Source organism: Cinclus cinclus, chromosome 11, assembly GCF_963662255.1.
Source record: "Cinclus cinclus chromosome 11, bCinCin1.1, whole genome shotgun sequence".
NCBI lineage: Eukaryota > Metazoa > Chordata > Aves > Passeriformes > Cinclidae > Cinclus > Cinclus cinclus.
The window spans coordinates 6,638,975-6,653,933 of NC_085056.1; the positions used below are offsets into that span (position 1 = coordinate 6,638,975).

General features: G+C 49.6%; 1 protein-coding gene across 1 annotated transcript in view; it reads left to right on the forward strand.

Annotated features, from left to right (window-relative positions):
• Nucleotides 1-14,959, forward strand: part of CPNE2 (copine 2) — a 32,215-nt gene that overhangs the window by 13,673 nt on the left and 3,583 nt on the right. Inside the window, exons 5-13 of the mRNA XM_062500372.1 lie at nt 1,279-1,362; nt 4,368-4,457; nt 4,666-4,764; nt 5,565-5,651; nt 5,821-5,880; nt 8,279-8,412; nt 9,048-9,102; nt 13,336-13,387; nt 14,296-14,429. Coding sequence (XP_062356356.1) covers nt 1,279-1,362; nt 4,368-4,457; nt 4,666-4,764; nt 5,565-5,651; nt 5,821-5,880; nt 8,279-8,412; nt 9,048-9,102; nt 13,336-13,387; nt 14,296-14,429 — 795 coding nt within the window. The remainder of the gene's footprint in view (nt 1-1,278; nt 1,363-4,367; nt 4,458-4,665; nt 4,765-5,564; nt 5,652-5,820; nt 5,881-8,278; nt 8,413-9,047; nt 9,103-13,335; nt 13,388-14,295; nt 14,430-14,959) is intronic.

Here is a 14,959-nt window from a genome sequence, read left to right on the forward strand (position 1 = left end):
ATCAGAGCTGTGCTGTAGCTGTAATGCTGCAGAAGGAATGGATTGTGTTTATGTCTTACAAATATGTGAAAAAGGACAGGGAAAAAAGAATTTTGTCTCACCAGAGAGCATCCCTGTGAGCCTTTATGGTCTGCTTCTCTACAGAAGAATTTTGACTGAAGCAAGTTGTAGTACCCACAAGCCAAAACACTTTGCAGTGATTTGCTTTCCTGGCTGGCTTCAGAAACAGGATTTAGATTGAAATGTTGATGGATTTTCTGATGGGACGTCACTAGAACCCATGTACATCCCAGCTGCCATCTCCTGGGCTGGCTGGGAACAGGAGATCCTGGAGTGTCCATGTTTCCTCCTGCTCCATGCACAGCCCCTCACATCCCCACTGCATCACTCCAAAGCACAAAAAAGTTCCTGTTCAAACCCATAAAAAGTTCCTCCAGCTCTTTGAAGGATTCAGACACCCACCTCCCTCTAGGAGGGAAACCCAACCGAAATAACTTGGATTCTCGATGGATTGTCTGGAATATTTGGGACTTGGTTTCTTATTAGCAACTCCTTAGCTTTTTCTGAATGGGAATGAAGTTCTGCCTGGAAAAGCTGGAGTTTCCCTGTCGGTGCCACCAGCACCTTCCCCCTCCCCAGGCTGCGGGTGCTGATCATCCCCCGTGATTCCCAGCAGGGGTGTGTGTGTGTGTGTGTGTGTGTGTGTACATGTTCCTCATAAAGCAGCAGCCCTTTGTCGGGGGATTATCTGAGGAGATGCTGGCAGGAGAGGCAGCACACACTGACTCAGGGCTGCGCATCTCAGAGGGTGTTACATGATCTCTGTCAACACCAGGGCAGCTCGCTCCTTAAAGACTTCCTCTGCTTATGCTTTACTGCTGTGTGTAGGAGGGTGGATTTTCTTCCTTTCTCCCCCAAGACATGCACTTCATAATTCTGTTTTTCCTTTGAGGCTTTGGATGTTTTTCCAAGCCCAAACGCAGCTGCCTCCCAGCTGGGGTTGTTTTCCGTGGCATCTGTGTCCAGAGAGCTTGTTGGGTACAGACGCAACACACCCACCTCGCCAAAATGTGCTGGGGAAATCAGGGGCATTCACACATCCAGGACAGGGAGGTGGGCAGGATGCTGCCTGTGGGTGCTGCCTGTTTGCCAGTGTGCCTTACCTGGCCCCATGAGGACAGGGGAGTGTCTGCAGGGCTGGCAGTGACACAGGAACATCTTTTGGACCTCTGCTGCTTGCAGAGCACCATGTAACCCATCCTGTTCTTCTTCCTCCAGGACCTTTTTGGGAAATCAGACCCCTTCCTGGAGTTTTATAAACCAGGTGATGATGGGAAGTGGATGCTGGTTCACAGAACAGAGGTGAGCAAAACTCCAACCTGAGCTGCTGAGACTCCTCCATCCTCACATCGGCTCCTCTTGTCCTCCATGGCGTTACCTCATCCATTGCTTGTAGAGCAGGGTGGGATCCAGGGATTTCAGAACCTTACAGCTCGCTGCCTGGTGTCTAGTTGAAGCTGCTGGACTCCAGCAGATGAAGATTCACTGAGGCCAGCAAAGTCTTGAAATAGTTTTCTATAGAAGTAGTTTTCTGTACTACCCACTGCTGCATCTAGCATGCATAGAGGGAGATTGTATTGAAGCTCATAAAAATCTCTAGTCTCATCCTGGGCTTAGACTGAGCCCTGAACCACTCTCCCTCCACATGCAGGAGCATCAGGATGAACTGTGACCTGGGGAGATGGTGGAGAGAGGTGGTGTGAAGCGGGGAAAGGTTGAAATGAGCTTTTGCCACACCTTCACCTAAGCTGCATGTTCAGGTGTCTCTCATGAGCCAGAGCCACAGCCAGGGAGGCAGAGACCTGTACCAGGGTCTTGCTGGGTCTGATCAGGGCCAGCTGACCCCTCCTCTCCCTCATTTATACCTGCTCTTTTATATCTGAGCTCCCTCTGGTCTCATTCTCAAGCTGCTGAAGCCAATGATGTTAGGAATACCAGGCACAGCATAGGCAAGGAGAAAAAAGGATGGCTTTTACTTTAACAATGGACTAATAAGTACTTTTCAACTGCTTTTTTTCTTCTCCTCAAAGCTTTCTCCAGGCTCTTTTTAGTTTGCACATAGTTCCTGGCAGCTGGCAGAGAGAGGAGGGAGAATCACTGGAGGGAGGACTCACAGCAGATTCCATGGCAGAGGAAGAGAGCTCCCATCTCACACCCTTCTTTCTCCATCCCTTTTCTTGTCCCCTCAAAGTCTGGTTAAGGAGCCTATTGTACCATCACAGGAAACTGCTGTAACAAAACACAGGGGGAGCTCAGGTGGAAGGAGGGAGTGGTGTTTATTTACAAAGTCTCTCCATATGTTCGGTTTTAACACTTCTGTGCAAAGTCCATGAGGATTTCCTTCACTCACACACCCACATGCACATGAGCACCAGGATGTGGGTAGCACCTTGTATCCTGTGGTACCAGTACTGGCCATTCTTATAGCATCAGCTCTGCTGTTTGTTTTTTGGTGCTTTCCCACACACCTTTCCATGCATATTTAGTTCATATCAACCTTAATATTTCTCCTGTATTTCTGTGGGAGCAGGATCAGACCTTACTTGTTTTTTACCTCATGATTCAGTGTGTATAGCTGGGCTTTGACTCAACAAGACATGTTTCTCAGATGTGGGGGTTTGGAGTGGCCTCCAGCCCTTTCTCTTGGAAGAGGCATGGGAAGGTGACTGTGCACCAACCATTGCTGGGATCTCTATAAGCATGCCAGGTTTGTGGGGAGCAGATGTCTGTACTAGTATTTCTTCTGAGTTGCTGCCCATTGTCCTGTCTCACTGGATCAAGGTCTAGATCAAGGTCCATTTCAAGTAATGGATGCTCCCACAGCCTCCACCTTATCAACCCTGAATGCATCCAGCTGCCCTGGGAGGAATACTGCATTAGGTGAACCATCCCTGGAAGTGTCCAAGGTCAGGCTGGATGGGTCTTGAAGCAACCTGGTCTAGTGCAAGATGTCCCTGCCCATGGCAGGGGATTTGAACTGAATGGTCTTTATGGCCCCTTCCAACCCAAACCATTCTGTGATACTGTGACCATCTTTGTGTTTTGAGGCTATATACGAAGAAATGAAGTTCTACGTTCTTGCAGCTTTCAGTACAGGAATAGAAACACCTTTCGGTCTGATGCTGGCATTTCTCCTACCAATGGACAGGGCAGATCTGACAGGGCAGGATTAGTGCACTATTGCAGCTTGTTGTCTAAGCACAAATGTGATGCTCAGCTGGAACGCTGGATCCTTCCCCACCCACCCTGGTGACCTGGCAGCCTGTGGGCAGCATCTTGGGGTGTGTAGGCTCTCCCTGCTCTCCCAGGCTCCTGGAGGAGGTGTTTGTAAATTCAGCTAAACTGTTCCTGTAGTGTCAGGGTTTCCCCCACCCTCAGTAAGAGCCTGGCTGTCAAACAAGATGCCAGTTCTGGGTCCCATGCAGCTCCCAGTTTTCCCCCAGCAGCAGCCGTGGGGACACTGCTCTGTGCAGTCACTGTCCCAGCTGCAAAGATCCAGGGTTCTCCAGGCCAGATATCCCCGGTGTTTGCCTTGAACAGAGAAGGGTTAACTTGCTGCCTGTGCCTGACTTTCTTAATATCCATGTGAATCTGTCTTTGTGAGCACCACACCTTTGTGAATGGCATCTTTGCCTGCCCTGCAGGCACCTCTGATGTACACAGCGTGTGCCTGGAGCCTGCTCCAGTTTGCTTAGGTTTCTACTAAGCAACTGCATTCTCTCAGGAAATGTCAAAAAGCATCAATTAATATTTCTGTTGCTCAGGCAGCAGATGTTACACAGATGAGACAAGAGAGTTTAATGTGCCCAAGGCTGTTTTGGCTTTCCAGGGCTGGTTGCAGCATCTTGCTGGTCCATCTTCTCAGTGGTCAGACCCCAGATGGATTCAGGCTGTGTTTGGGTGTTGGGGGGCTGTAAGCACTGAGTAGGGGGCAAGCAGTGGGATGCAGAGGGCATTAATAGCAGCTGCTGGCCTGGGAGTTGTGGAGTGAGTGGCTGTGCCTGTGCTCAGGCATTGCTGTGCTCGTGCTGCCCAGTGTGCCACAGCTGTTCTCTCAGGCAGTTTCTCCTAATTGCTCCCAGAGGTGGATAAATCACCCAACACCTGAAAACAAACCTGTTTTAACTCACACATGCTGCAGCCTGAGAAGGGGAAGCTTCTGTGTCTCAATTATGGAAGCAGGAGAGGGCTGAGACAGCTTGCCTGGGCTGGGAGCCTGCTTCAGGGTCGCTCATGGAGATGTGTCCCTGCTTTGTCCTGATTGGGGTGTACCCGATGTGACAGCATCCCTCTGCTCCCACCTCCAGGTGATCAAATACACACTGGATCCTGTCTGGAAGCCGTTCACTGTGCCTTTGGTGTCACTGTGTGATGGAGATATGGAGAAGCTGATAAAGGTACCCGGGAGCCCTTGGCTTGTATTGTTGGGATCAGCCTTCGGGATTGTCTGTTAAACATCTGAACCCCGATGGCTGGCTTATTAGCAAACTCCAAAGCAACAAAAAACTTGTTTGGGTTCTCCAGCAGGAGAGGCTGGGGACTTCAGCAGGTCCTGCAGGAGACAGTTCCTGTTTCTGAGGCTGGTTTGTGCTCCTTCCACCCCAGGTGGTGTGTTATGACTACGACAGTGATGGGGGACATGACTTCATCGGGGAGTTTCAGACCTCAGTGGCCAGGTTGTGTGAAGCCCAAGATGCCTCTCCAGTAAGTGCTGACATGATTTTGGGGAAGAATGAGGAAGGGGCTCCTCAGGATTGGTGACGGACTTTGGTAATTGCACCCTCAATCTGTGCTAGAAGAAGCTAAGTCTGAATTTCTTTCTCTTTCCACCCGCACCATGAGTGACCCAGGCTATGGTTGTAGCTAAAACATCTGAGCTAGAGAGAGCTAAGGCAGACTTTGCTGAAAATCAGGCTCTGCTGGGATGTCTGAAGCAGCACTCATGATTTGGGGGTGCTCTGTGATTTGGGGGGGCCAAAAGGGGAGGTGTGACTTCCTGCTGGGGCTGCATCTGCAGCAGGGGCAGCCTGGTACCCAGGAGTGCCAGCTCCCTTGCAACTCATCACCAGTTTTGTGCCAAAGGTGTCCCCATTTTGCCCTGAAGTGCTGGCCAGAACCCTTGGCAGATGTCTCCTGATTGGAGGCATGTTGTGAAGACCCCTGGATAGCAGCAGGGCTTTGCACTGCTGTCTTCACCAGGATTGCAGCCAGGAGATCTTGGCCGAGGCGTGGACGGGGTGTAAAACACCATGTGTGGTGCATTGAGTTTCCTGTCTGGGGAAACTGAGGCACACAGGCATGAAAGTGTTCTGTTTAGGACTGCACAAGGTGGTGGTGCCAGAGGCAGGCATCGAGCCCATTTTTCCTCTGGATTTGCAACCTATATCCTGGCAATAAAATCTTCCTCTTCAGCACTGGAGGGAGGCTACCCCAGGACATGCTGCTGGTGGCATCTGCACAGCCCAGCACTGCTCTCACACCAGGGTGTGTCTTGTGTGTTACAGCTCGAGCTAGAGTGCATTAACCCCAAAAAGCAAAAGAAGAAAAAGAATTACAAGAACTCTGGGATCATCATTGTCAAGTCCTGCAAAGTGAGTGTGTTACTGAGATGTTTCCTTCAGCCCCTGACTCAGCTTGTGTCCTCTTGAGCTCCCCCCATCCCTTCTGCCTCAGCCTCTCTTGTGTTTCCAAGGACCTGCATAGCCTGAATATTGATGACAATTGCTGAAGCACTGGGGCTTTTTTTTTTTTTTCTTTCAGATAACCAGAGATTTCTCCTTCCTGGACTACATCCTTGGAGGCTGCCAACTGATGTTTACTGTAAGGACTTCTGCTTCTCTTTGCCCAGTAATAGTAACACCTGTGTAATGGGCAGAGCTGGGGAGTGAGGTTCTGTTTGAAGTTTGGCACCAGCTTGGGGTGACTTCTCCTGACAGTGAGGAGCTTCCCTTTCTGCTGTTAAACCATGTGGATTTGGGGATTCTGGGGATGCTGAGGTACATTCAGTAGCATGGAGGGAGCAGCTGGACTTTGGCTGAAGGCCAGACTTTCAAAAAGACCTTCTGACCCTTCACAAAATGTCACCAATTTCTCTCCCCATTTCAGGCTTTAACCACCCTCATTTTCTCATGGTAGCTCTCCCTATTCTGAACCCAGGTGGGAGGCTTTGGGGTGTTACAGAGATGGTTTTCTGCATTTTTACTGACATTTCCACCTTCTTTCAAGCTGGACCACAGCTTGTCAGGAGTAAATAAGCAAGAATATGACAATCCTGAGTGAAACCACCACAATGCAGAAGTGGGTTTTTCAATTTTTGCAAACTTTCCTGGTGCAGTATCCAGAGAGCTGCAGGCACTCGCAGTTAGATCAGTTTGTATTTTGTTGTTTTATCTGAAAACATGATGGGGGAAGAGTAGGAGGAGGAGGAAGAGTTGCCATAGGAACAGCAATGATTGGGAGAGCTTTTTGTGTGCTGTTCTGCCTCTATGTGCTTTGGTCTTGGTGCTGGAGAGTGAATAGAAGAGAAAATCAGTGAATTTATTGGTAGTACAGAGCTCTTGCGTGAATTAGGTTTGAATGCCAAAATTTTCCCCCCCTCTAAAGATCTGCTGGTTATTGGAGGGCTCCTCCTACTCCCAAGGCATCTTTGGTCCAAAGGGGGTGTTTCTAAAGGGTGCAACACTGCAGAAACACCTGAGCTGGAAGGAGGATGCTGCACAAACCCCCTGCAATTTGGAAAGGCCATTGGTGTCCTCCCCACCCAGGGAGGGGCTCGGGAGAGAGGGGCTGAAGCCACAGAGAGGGTTTTGGGCCCAGTGTCACACCTCATGTTGGAAGCAGACCAGCTGTGTCCCTCTCAGGCACACTGCCCGAGTGCTGCTCTTGATGACATTGCTTGCACGAGCAGGGCCCTGCCTGTCTGAGCTCCCACCCCGTGCCTCAGTTTCCCTCTTGCTCTCTGGCTGTGGTGGCTTGGCCAGAGCTGGGCACAGGGGTGTTACAGAGGTGAACTACAGGTGTGGTGAGGCTGTATAGTTGTTTGACAAAGAAATTAAGTCTTCATGGAACCATAGGATGGCTTGGGCTGGAAGTGACCTTCAAAGATCATCTCATTCCACCCCTCTGCCACAGGCAGGGACAACTTCCATTGGACCAGCTTGCCCAGGGCTTCAACCCCTGGCCTTAAACACTTCCAGGGATGGGGCAGCCACAGCTTCTCTGCACAACTTGTGCCTCACCACCCTCATTGTGCAACATTTCTGTCTTATCTCCAATCCAAACCCACACTCTTCCAATTTAAAAGCATGTTCTCTTGTCCTGCCATGTGTGTTTTAGCAGCCACCCTGGCACAAGGTGCTGGCACATCCTGGGCTGTGATGTCTTCTTGGCCCAGCCAGGTCAAGGTCCCTTCTCAGCCAAACCGTCATTCGTCCTCTCCCATTATGGAGCAAAATCTCCTGCAAAATCCCTGAGCTCAGTTTAGCCAGTGGAGTTATTTTGGGTTTTGCCTCTTTGCTAAGCAAACAAGTCAAGTGCTGTCACGCTGCCTGTTTGCCTCATCCCAACTCTTCCTTCCCATCGTATCAAATTGGATGGCTCAGCATCTTGCCTCTTCTGGCCAGATTTATCTGGGTCTGAGATAGGCATTTCTACAAATGCCTTTAAATAGAAAGCCTAATTTAGGAGGGAGAAAAATGAGTGCCTTCCTGACAGAGTCCCCTGAGAGCTCAGCATATATTGGTCCCTGGGGAAGCCTGGTGAAGAGCAGGTCTTCCTGCCTGCAGGGAAAGATCTGCTCAGGGTTGTGATTCTCTGGTCAAAAAAATTGAGATCCAAATACCCAGATGGCCCTGGCTGCCTTGGTGTCCCTGGGGCTACTCAGTTCCTGTGCACCTGGGAGATGGGTAGCAAAAGTCCTCAGCTGGAGATGGTAGTGGCTTGCTCCAGGAGTTGGGGCTGCTTGGGGATACCTTATGTGATGTTCTCTCATGAAAAGTGGAGAGGCAAGAGTGAATGAGTTTGCCTAATATATGTAGTATTTAATCAGCTTTTTGCAAGGAAGGTGGATAAATGGATTTTGTCAAACTTTTTCAAATGTTTGAGTTTTGGGGTTTGAGGGAACTGTGTGTGGGCTTCACAGCAATGGGCGTTTGGTGGCCAGGTCTCTGCTGGCATTTGCTAACAGGGGGTGGGTTTATGCATCTCTCTTGTCCTCCAGGTTGGGATTGACTTCACAGCTTCCAATGGGAACCCCCAAGAACCCTCCTCTTTGCACTACATCAACCCCTTGGGGACAAATGAGTACTTGTCAGCCATCTGGGCTGTCGGCCAGATCATCCAGGACTATGACTCGTAAGCACCGTGCCCTTCTGCCACCTCTCCTGTTTTGCAGATGTTTCCCTTGCTTCCTAAAAGGCTTCTGGGATGCATCTGCTAAGTAATACCTTAAGGATGTCATTTACCATAAACATCAGGATGCAGGAGGAGAGGGTTGGGACAGGCTTTCTCCTCTCCCCCCACTGCTGCTGTGGAGAGGAAGGAGTGTTAGCAGAGGTGGAGCATCCTCTGCTGGGGGCAGGTGCCCTCAGCTTGCTGTTGTTTACTGTCAGAGCTGTGACCCCAGATTGCCTCATTCCTCAGACATCCTGAGGAGTGGAGAGAATACCAGAAAAATGTCATCTCAGACATTGATAGAGAAAACAAAACAGAAGTCTGCTTTTGTGACCAAAATGGATTGTTCATTTTTTAAAATCTCCAGGGTTACATGCCTGCAAGAGACACAAGTGTTTGGGCAAGAGGATGTTCCTGGTCTCTATGGGAAACAGAGAAAACCTGGACTCTTTTTTTTTCTGAAGATCAAATTTGAGGGGGAATATCTGTTCTCTCTGTTCATCTCCCATTTTAAAGCACTGTATGTTTTGGGAAAATCTGTGCAAGCCTGCTTTGTGTGTGTCAGTACACCCATATGTTTTCCTCCTTCTCTTTAGGGACAAGATGTTTCCTGCTCTGGGATTCGGCGCCCAGCTCCCGCCAGACTGGAAGGTGAAGTGCTGTGGCCACCTGAGTGTCTGAGATGGGTTTGTCCTGATAGTGCCTGGGCAGGAGCAGAGCTGCCAGTGCTTGGTCAGGGAAAAGCTGCTGGGAAGAGGGGGAATGGGCATATGTGGAATCTCAGCCAGTGAGATGTGTCAGTGTGGGTGGGCAACAAGGCAGGGATGGGGCATAAGCAACCCATTCCTTCATTCTGCACTGGCATGAAAGCAGCAGCATCCTGGCATTAATGGGCAGAGCCAGGCATTGATTCATTTTCCTGGCAGAAGGCAGGAACAGTTCTGGGGAAGGGAAAAGTCCTCTGGATGAATGTGTCAGACGGCAGCTAAGTCTGGAAGGGGGCTGGGAGCTAGGAGCCTTGTGATGTTGCACAGGCAGAGCCTGCAAGGACTGAAACAGAGGAGCTTTCCCAAAAATCCACCTTGATCTTTGGTTAGGATTAGACATTGATCCTACAGGGGCTGAGCTGCACATCCTGCTCATCTGGAGGGCAGGGAATGGGGCTGTTCCTGCAGCCTGGCTGGCAGATGGGGAGCATCTTCTCATGGCTGAGACAATGTGCTGGGACACCACCATCATTAATTACTGGCTGGGTCTTTTGGCCGCTCTTTGCTCACGCCCTTCATGTGCATTTTCTTTCTGCTCACTGGTTTTGAGGCGTTCTCAGCTTCAGGCTGGGGTTGAATTTCAGCGAGCCCTTTGTGTTCTGTGGGAGGGGAGCTGTGCTCTGGGCTGAGCACAGCGGGGCATGTAAGTCATGAGCAGCTGGGAACTGGGCTGGGAAGCTCATCACTGCCAGCCCTCGTGGCTGGGGATGTCCTGCCCGCTCTGGCTTTGTGCTTTTCTATGCTCTTCTGGCAGCCAGAATTCATATGACTCAAGTGGGAGCTCTTGCTCTTTGCCAGCCACTGAAGGAGATCCCTCCATGTGCACTTTGGAGCTGATTCATCCTCCTTGGCCTGCAAATGTCTCTGGTCTGTCACTTTATCACTTTTGTTGGTAAAATCTAGGTAGGTAGCTTCCAAGATCTAAGAGCCAGCTGCTGCCAGCTCCTTTACTACTTGGGGAAAAGAATGGGAATGGCAAATGCAGTAGGGATAGAAAGGGCACAGCAGCTCGGGATTGTCATGGAGAGCAAACTGTTCTGCTGCCCATGTGAGTCAGAGCTCACGGGAAGGGCACTGCTGGGTTGGAAAAGAGCCCTTCTGGCAAGACTGGAGATGGGTACTGGGTTGAGGATGAGGGCTGGTGGCTCTGCACGTGCCTCCTGTAGCCTCCTGTGGCCCTGGAGATGCTCTGCAAAAGCTACCAGAAAAAAAAAACCACCTTGTTTTTGCCCAGAATTATTTCTAAGCCCAAATAAACCCTAATGGGGAGAAGCTTCTTCTTCCTCATGTGCTTGGCCCATGCCTGCAGGGCCCCCATGACCCATCAGCTGTCTCATGTTATCAGTGGGGCCATCCCTGGTGCATCTCCCTGCACCACTCCAGCTTGGGGCTTCATCTCTCCCCAGCTCTAAGCATCACTGCCTCCACTCACTCACTAAACATTTTTTAGCAATCGAGGCTTATTGGGTAATTTCAAAGCCAAAGCAGCAGCTCTTCATGAAAACCTGTGCCCTGTGTGATGGTGGACAGAAAGCAGTGACCCACAGACCCAAGTAAAGATTGCCAAGAGATACAAGAGGTATAAATGGTGCTTTGTGCTCCCGTTGCCATGGCTCCCCCAACGCTTCTCAGGCGCCCGTCAGAGCAAGATGTTTTGCACACAAAAGTCGCGTTGGAAATGTCAAAGAACATCTTGCCGTGTAACAGCTCTGCAGAGAGCCTCGAGTGGTTTCCTAGTAGGGAACAGGAGAGGGGAGCAGATGGGTTGTGGTTTCTGGGGGATGAGCAAAGGCAAAGCAGCAGCACAGAGGGGGATTCTTAATGTTGGAGCCACATGGGTCACCTGGATTTGGGGGATGGGATCAGCCAAAGGAAGCTGGCAGCTTGATGTGCAACCTCCAATGGTTTCCATCCTTTTGACTTACATATATATATATATATATATATATATATATATATATAGCACTGGTGGGATTCCTTCTGGGGGCGGCAGAGAACCCTCTCTGAGGTTGGTCTTACCCTTTGGGGTGGATCAAAAGTTTCTCCCTGTGAGTTACTGGGGAATGGGATACCTGTAGGTTCTCCATGTACATTTAACTGGACTCCACATAAATTGTTTTCAAAGTACAAGGGAAATGAAATGAAGTGACATCCTTTCTTTTAAACTTTTTGTTATTTTGAAGCCCTCCTGCTGATTTTTTTAGCTGATATGTATATTTATATATATATTTTTATATATATGTAAAATTCATAAAAACTTCAGAGGAGGTTTTGCAGCACTTCTGCCATGTAGGGGTTCTGCTCTGTAGACAGTGAGGAACGCAGCTTGAAACCGTTTCATTGCTTCTTAAAAGAAAGAGAAACACCTCTTTTGCAGAGCAAAACATAGAAATATTTCTGTCTGCCTTGTCTATAAATACTTGTGGCAGAATTTTGAACATCTTCTAAAACAAAAAAAGATGCAAGCCCATTACAACTGCAAGTCAACTGAATTTGAGTATATTGCCCAAAATCAAGGCTTCTGTGAGAAGGGGTGTACACAAAACACTGTGGTACATTCAGCTTGTCTCTAACCTGGTGTCTGTGAGTATTCCTGGTTGTGCTCTGCAGCCCTGGAGAGACCTGAGCAGGCTGTGGCCAGTCACCAGTCAGGCAGCCCATCAGCTTTGCAGTGTGGGGAAGACTTTTGGTTGACTACTTTTGTTTGGCTGCTGTTTCCCACTGCACAGCCTCTTGTAAAAACAGTTTCTGCTGCTTTCGACACAATGCCCAGCATAATTGGAAAGTCTGAATCAGACGTGTGTTGTGTTTGCAGCCTCGGGAGGACTCTGGCTTCAGACGGCACTTTGGAGGACACTCGTTTTTGCCAGCATTGGGAATATGCATGTCCCGAAGCAATTCCCTTGCTGAAAAGCTCAGCAAACCTCCACCCTTCCGAGAGGGAGACAATATCCTTGTTTTGTAACACTGGCACGAACAGGGTGGGAGCATTTTGTTTCAGAGTCCTTGAACTGGTGGCCTGAAAGCCCAAATCACCCCTTAAATTTTCAGAGGTGCTGGAAGAGGCAGTTGCACATCCCTGATGCTCCTGAGAGTCTGTTTGCTTCTTAAGAGTGCCTAAATTGCTGGGAGCAGAGTGAGGAATGTCTAACCCCACATGTCTGGTGGCTATTCCACAAGCAGGCTGTTGACCCACACCAGCATTGGAAAGGTTCATACTGGAAGCCAAGAGCTCTCTCTTGCCATCTGGGCTGCTGAGCTTTCTTTGCTGGCAGAGACAGGTTTAAAGCAACTGCTGTCCAGTGCATCAGGCCAGGGATCAAGATGTGAGGGCTGTCTGCTCTTGCCACAAGACCTTTTTGCAAGATCATCTCCCTCAGCTTGAAAGGAGGTGGTGGAAAAGCTCCTTTTCCAGATCTTGGATATGCTGTGGTGGAAGGATGGGTTCATGGGCAATGAAAACCAGCCCATATGATGCTGGGACTCACTGTCCATCACACCAAGCTTTCACATCTCCTCTCCCACACTGCCTTTCACCCTCATGCTGGTCCACATGATGAAGTTAATCAGCTGCTGGTTTGCTCTTGTACCTGACATATCACACCAGGTCTTCAACACAGCTCACTCTGTGCCTTCCTTCCTCCTGCTTTATCATCCTTGTGCAGAGAGATGGGGAATGGGGATGCTGCCAGGCCTGGGACTCCCTGTGATTAGTTTGAGTTTTCTCCCTTTAAAGCTTACAATAGGATGAAGTAATTTTTCCTAGTGGCTGGTGAGATGGCACAACTAGCTGGGCAGCCAGCAGGAAGCCACAGGGACAGACCTGCTTTGATAACTGGGAGAATGTATGGTGTGATAATTTCAGGAGGCTCCATGATGGGGCACTGGGTAACTGGTTCATCCTGAAGTGCTGCTCAGCCCTGACCACATTTATGTTTGCTGTTTGGTAGCAGAGGGCTGGGAAGTGTCACAGACCCAGCAGGACTCTGTGACCACCTGGTTCTGCTCCAGGGGAGCATCACACCTAAACCAGCCTTGCAGCATCAGCTAAACTGTTAGTGAGCTGCCTGCCCTGCACTGCTCCTCCAAATTAATTTGGGTCTTTTCTTCTCCACAGGTATCCCATGAGTTTGCCATTAATTTCAATCCCAGGAATCCATTCTGTTCAGGTAAGCATCTACCAGACCTTTAGGACTCCTTAGATGCCTTCTGTCCTTCTTCTGCATTTCTTCAGTAACACCTACATCCCTGGATGTGTTCAAGACCAGGTTGGATGGGGCCCTGAGTAACCTGATCTGGTGGATGGCATCACCACTGATGTCAGCATGGTTGGTGCTAGATGATCTAGAAGGTCCCTTCCTGAATCATGCCATGATTCTGTGATCATGGGGATTTTTCAAGGCATGTTCAGAGGTGGACATGGATGGTGGAGCAGAGCACATGCTAAAGGCACACTCGGAGGAAAGCACAGAAAATTTGGGGGTGTGTAGGAAGGCCCAGGGTAAGATGCAACTGGATTCAGACTGTGTAAAATCCACCTTCACTCTGCTGTCTGGTGTGTCCTACCAGCCGTCTGCTCTCCCAGGAAGGCTGCAAGAAACACAAGGCCTGTTTAGCAGATGGGGAATTCAGACTTAACACTCCATTTAGCAGCTGATAGCTGCTCACAGGGGTGGCTAAAGGACTGCTCAAGTGGTAAGGGCTACAGTGGACTCTATGTGTTTTTTGATTATGTTCAGAGACCAGGAGTTGCTTTTCTTTTTGTTCCTCCTCCTTGGCTGATTCTGAGATATTTTCACAGTCCCAAGGAATGCCTTCATTGACTGTGGGCACTACGAGGACTTCCCTACCACAGAAGGTCTAAGGACCCACTGCAATGTGACTGAAGAACAAAGCTTGCATATTCAGAAATTTGGGATGGAAGAAACTTGTAGATCTGGATGTGCTGGGCAGGAAGCGGGGAGAATAGATCTGACTTCAGCTCTATGACAGAATGAGCTAATAATTCCTAACTGGGGTTGCTGTGGTCCTGAATTGTGACACTCTGTAATGCCTGGTTTCTCTGCTTTCCCTGAAGGTGTGGAGGGCATTGTCCAAGCATACTCTGCGTGCCTGCCCCACATCCGCTTCTACGGACCCACCAACTTCTCCCCCATCATCAACCACGTGGCCCGTTTTGCAGCTCAAGCCACCCAACAGGAAACTGCATCGGTAAGTCCATAAGATTCCGTGCTGTGATGGTATCCTGATGGCTTTGGGCAGGGAATCACAAAGCCTGAGCTGGCTTTCATGTCTTTCCCTTCTTTGTGGGTCCAGCCTTGCCAGTGGTGACCAAAGTGTCCTCTTAGGGGTGTGAAGAGCACCTGAAGTCTGCAAGATAGAACTCCCTTGGGTCCCTGTGGCAGCAGGCTGCCCATGGAGAATGACAGATCTGGCCCCTGGCTTTTGCTGGTGAAAAAAGCTCAGCTTGGGCATCAGCAGTTGCATGGCAGGAGATACTGGAGTAAAAACTTCCTTGATTCCTGCCTGGAGCAAAGCAGGATCACACCTAAAACCTATTCCCCACAAGGACCTTTTCCAGCCTTGCTGTGAGTGCTGTTGCTCCTCATTTCTTCGTTTTCTGTGTCGCTGTCAGTGGGGGAGGGAGAGCCCACGGGCTCAGCACTGAGCAGAGGCACTAATCGTATGCAAATTGCACCCCTTTGCTGGCACTAATAATTTAATCAAGGGAGATTTTAAAT